A 5,354-nucleotide genomic window follows, 5' to 3' on the forward strand; every position below is an offset into this window, starting at 1 on the left:
TCTCTCTCTCTCTCTCTCTCTCTCTCTCTCTCTCTCTCTCTCTCTCTCCATTTCTCTTCTATTATCCTCCTCTCAAGTAATGTCTTCTTTTGGTATTCTTTTGAGTGCATAATATGTGTGCTTCAGAATGGTTTTTCGTGTGTGTGTGTGTATGAGTCGTGTGTGTATGGTGTACGTATATGTGTATGTATGTGCGTTGTATGCATGTGTGTATATTATATTATAATGTGTGTGTGTGTGTGTGTGTGTGTGTGTGTGTGTGTGTGTGTGTGTGTGTGTGTGTGTGTGTGTGTGTGTGTGTGTGATTTCTCTCAGTACACCCTGCAAGTTGACAGGTAAGACCATCAGGTTCTTGAACGTGCTTTCAAGCATGAACGATACAGTGTATGTTCGTTCCTACCCTTAGTCATAACTGTAACTGAGGGAGTAGGACCCGTGTTTACGCTTGCGAAGAACAGAAACAGGATTCTATCTGACAATCTATTGTTATCATGACCTACGTGATTTGAGCAAATCCGGCCTCAAAATGGGTGTGATCAGATTGTCGATCACATTGTCAGATAGAATCCTGTTGAAAACGAAACGGTAAACGCTTCTTGCGCTGAACACCATGCGCCCGAGAAAGACCTGTCGCCCTTAATGGATCGGGGACACTCATTAAATTGGTGGCCAAACAGGATTCGACTATCCCAAAACGGGAGCGGCTCTGTCGTCATTGGGAATTTCCTAAGATTAGAGTCGACTAAAAATTGAACAGTTTAAACGTCATTAAAATAAAGCTTTTGAACGACTTCTTGTGGAAACGGATCTAACGTTTTCATCGGCATGTGCTATATAAGCGTATGCCACAGTAGTGGACCCACAACAACATTGCTAGAGCAACAAGCACAGAAATCCAGCGCTAGCGAGATTAAAAGAGAATCCCTAACTTTGAAGTGTCGACCAACATTTTGCGCACCTGAACTCCAGCAGAACGTTATTCCAAGTAAGCATTTAATAACGTTTATTGCATCGAATTATAGAACTTGTTCCGAACTGATTTTCAAGACAGTCATCAAAAGACACAACTAGATACTAGATTTTAAATAAAATGAAGAATACCCAAAGTGAAATCCAAGTCGTTTGGGGAAATATCTTTTGCATCAATTTTGCTTGGCTTAAAATCTAAAACGTCCCCCCACAAAAGAACAGAGAGAAGTGTAAGTGAGAAATACACGTATATACTAAATAATAACTCTTTTAAACCCCATTTGAGAAAAACAAAAACAAAAACATTCTTTTTAGATCATAAATACTGTCATTCTCTTTCACTTCTGAGAATTTTTTCTTCAAAGGGATGTACAGCGTTCAGAGCATGATCCCTAGCGTGATAGACTACTCAGGACAGGCCATTTATTATTAAATTATTATTTAGGTTTTAATGTGTCCCGTTGTGTCGGCATTACCCAAGTGTGTTAAAATTACAATTTTACTTTCGATTTTGATTCTGGCCTTCTTATTAATTTCCTACATCTCGGCTTTCATCTCTTCAGTCGTTTCATCTCTTTTCTTTATATCGAACCTTGGGGGTTGAACCACATTATTATAGAGTCTAGTATTCTGTATTATGAATTTTCCTATGATGTAAACCTTAATTTCCCTTTCTCTTTTACTTTTATGAGTTTTTTTATTGCATTTTTGTTCTCTGATAATTACCTTAATGAAATATGGCGAAAGCATAGTAACTAACAATAGTGGTGAAGTTTGAGACAGACAGCGATGGATAGTCACAGAACCTTCTCATATTAATTAAAATGTTCGGTAAACCAAGGCGGAGTGAAGGTATTGTGGGGGTGTGTCAAACAGTATGTTTTGGTCAACGGTCGTGAAAGAATGACCTTGAGAAAAGAATCGAGGACTTGCGGAGCCAAAGGAGTTAAGAACTTTTTATCTCCTTGGCGGAGCCTCATCTCCCGTCAGTGAAAAGCGGGGGCAAAGATCCGGTTTTCCCATCAGTGTCACGACACACATGGGCAGCGGGTTTTCCTGTCACATTTCATAATTTGTAAAGCGTAGGCTTGATATTGATTTGATGGTGTGTGTGTGTGTGTGTGTGTGTGTGTGTGTGTGTGTGTGTGTGTGTGTGTGTGTGTGTGTGTGTGTGTGTGTGTGTGTGTGTGTGTGTGTGTGCTTGTGTTTGCCTCTCTCTCTCTCTCTCTCTCTCTCTCTCTCTCTCTCTCTCTCTCTCTCTCTGTGTGTGTGTGTGTGTGTGTTTGTGTGTGTGTGCCTTACAAAATGCAATTCAAATTCATATTGGATTAAACAACTGGGTGGAAAGGCTCTGTGGTCATGTCTACCAAATGAAGTGCATAATTTACTGTATCATTTATTATTTGTGAAGTATATGTATAACTTACTGACATCTTTGTAATGACACAGTTCTTTGTTTTTTTCTTTTCCCAGTATTGAAGACCTGATCATAGCAGATTTGCTGAAGATAACAACCACAGTTCATCACCAAAACCCGCTTCTGTAGACGCTCAAAGTTCTTTCCTACCAACACTCCAATAGACGAGGCAAACATGGCAGGCACAATAGATTTTGAAGCAAAACACACAGCCTATAAAGTTTTGTATGTGACTTTCATCATAGCAATTCTTGCCGCTAACATTGCTCTGTTGATCAAGTTCCTTAGGAAAGGGAGAATACTTCTGAGCCAGCGTAAATTCCTAGTTATGACCCTAGCCGGGGGTGACATCTTCATGGCTTTGTTCCCGTTAGTAGTCGCCGCACGCACAGTCTTTGAAGAGTACTTCTCTTTTAGCTGCAGTACATTATTCACCGCTGCGGTTTACTGGAAATATTATCTCCCATTTGTGTATGGCCTTGGTCTGGTCTTCCTGTGTGCAGAACTTCGCTTCAGGCGCCATCTTCGCTCTATGATCACAAGTCCGTATGTCGCTTCCATCTTAATAGCGGCGGTGCTTTGGATCTTTGGACTCATCCTGATTTTGCCTCTAGCTATGGCTGGCTTTGACACACTACGGTGCAGTTTTGACAGCTCCATGACAATCGAACGACTGAGAGCCCTGATTTTATTCGGTATGATTCTTCCCCCCGTTTCTGCTGTCATATTCGCTATCGCCATCAACTGTAAGAAGATCAAAGCAGTCCCCGAATACTATGACGTCCCCTCGGCACAAGGAACCGTCATATCGACTGCTGCATTGCCAGAATCTCAAGGCACCCTCCAACAACAGCATTATTTTGGACAGTTTCAAAGCCAGTACAACCAAGGGCTAGCTCCATCGTCACAACCGTCCAGCCACTCTGTGCAGCCGATCACCAACGTAAGTGGTCAGCTTCAGTCAGTGGCTTATCCTGCATATCCTCCCAACTCCCAGAAATCGTTTCCTCCTTCCCAAGCTGTGATGCCCGCTTCAACAGGCTCACCTGAGTCTGCTTCAGACGAAGAGTATTCCGAAAAGGCTGTGCGACAAGAACAAAGAGCCCTTCTGGCTGTTTCTATTCTCAACGTGATTCTGACACTGCCTCTGGCAATATTCACAATACCCGCCGCCAGTTTTGCACTTGGATACCAGGGGGCCAAGATCCCAGACGGCCTTGACGCTCTGTCGGCGGAGGTCTTGGGTGAGCTGTTCCTGTGGATGCTGTACCTCCGCTCTATCCTGACGCCTCTTGTCTGGATGTGGGGCGACCCGAAAGTTGCTTAAAGTAAAACTTCGAATTACAGATTTTACCATACGGATTGACTATTTCAATCTGGCGCTTTTTCTACCCATAACCGTCTCTACCCATCTTGTCATCTTTCCAGGGAAGACAGTTAAGTAATTAAGACCCATTAATTAAGACAAAAGCAAAAACACAAAGAAACATAAAAGTTTAGAAAATAAAAACAAAAGCTTCAAGAAAAAAGACCGGACAAAGTTGCAATTTACGAGGCGGAAGTTGACCCGACAATACTGAAAAACAGAACCTGCGAATCATTGGCATCACCTAGATAGTCACGTCCAGTGAACGTCATCCTGTTTCCTTTTAAACTTGTTATATTGTTATTAAGATTATTAAGATTATTATGATTATTATGATTATTGTGATTATTGTGATTATTATTATTATTATTATTATTGTTGTTATTATTGTTATTATTATCATCATCATCATCATCATCATCATCATCATCATCATCATCATCATCATCATCATCATTATTATTATTACTTTTAAAATTACTATTACTATTATTATTAATGTTGTTCTTGTTGCTGTTATTATTATTATTATTATTATTATTATTATTATTGTTATTATTATTATTATTATTATTATTATTATTGTTGTTGTTGCTGTTAGTCCTGTTGCTGTTGAAGTTGTTCTTTTTTTTAATCGTTATTATGGAGCATATTATACTGTGTCATGTAATGAACGCATACTCTGTACAAGAGAAAATACTGTGATAATAATTGAGTGCTGCATGCTGAGTTCAATGCTCTATTGTTTACGTACAAGTACCAGTGATTATTTTCAATCGTTTATGAATTATTCTGTACGTTTTTTGTGTGGAACATGAAGTGATAATATTATTTACCATGTGCTTAGACATCTACTCAATTTTTTTACTTGTTGAAATTTGTCATTCTTTGAATAGACCTTTTACTTTTAAAAAATAATTTATTGTTTACATTTATGAAGTCGTGAATAAAGTATATTTTACATTATGCATTAAAACAGTTGTTGTTGTCTCGATAGGGAAAAGGTGTCGTACTTTATTTAATTTTGTTTCTGTAGAGATCGTGCGCACGTCAACTTCTTTGGCGCATAGTACATGTAGTCCATTATGAACTGACGAACACTCTGAAACTTGAGGTAAATACGAGTTGGGTCCGGAATTTTTCTTTTTCTTGTTCCCCTCTTGTGTGTGTGTGTGTGGGAGGGGGGGGGTTGGGGGTGGGGGCATTAAAGTGCTGTGGCTTTGAAACATTGATCTCCTAGAAAGGTCTAGGGACCAAAAGTGACTTTGGCGCAGCGCAAGTGAAACTATTTAAAAAAAACAAGTCATAAATATTTTTTACGAAAGATGTCCACTGACAATTTTGAATGTAGGAAACTGGATTGCTCCTTTTTCCGGGTGGGGGAAGGGGGTGGGAGGAGAAGGGTCCTTAATTCTAATATATGACATTGACAATGACAACCTTTATTCATCTCGCAGGGAGAGATTTGTCTTGGTCGTTAACAATGGCAGCAGACGTTACGAAGGTTGGGTGCACTCAAGCATACCCACAACAAGACAGGATATTACTGTATTAGTAAATTATACAATTAAGTCTCACGTGCTGGGGCAACCCGCTCCGCTC

At 39.9% G+C, this 5,354-nt stretch overlaps 1 protein-coding gene across 1 annotated transcript; it reads left to right on the top strand.

Moving 5' to 3' along the window:
• Nucleotides 1-782: 782 nt before the first annotated feature.
• Nucleotides 783-3,890, top strand: LOC101860663. The gene is made up of 2 exons (XM_005101243.3): nucleotides 783-985; nucleotides 2,443-3,890. Exon 2 carries the CDS (start codon nucleotides 2,562-2,564, stop codon nucleotides 3,711-3,713), a length of 1,152 nt encoding a protein of 383 aa, XP_005101300.1. The 5' UTR covers nucleotides 783-985; nucleotides 2,443-2,561; the 3' UTR covers nucleotides 3,714-3,890.
• The last annotated feature ends 1,464 nt before the right edge of the window (nucleotides 3,891-5,354 follow it).

This window comes from Aplysia californica, unplaced genomic scaffold (genome assembly GCF_000002075.1).
Source record: "Aplysia californica isolate F4 #8 unplaced genomic scaffold, AplCal3.0 scaffold00276, whole genome shotgun sequence".
Taxonomy (NCBI): domain Eukaryota; kingdom Metazoa; phylum Mollusca; class Gastropoda; order Aplysiida; family Aplysiidae; genus Aplysia; species Aplysia californica.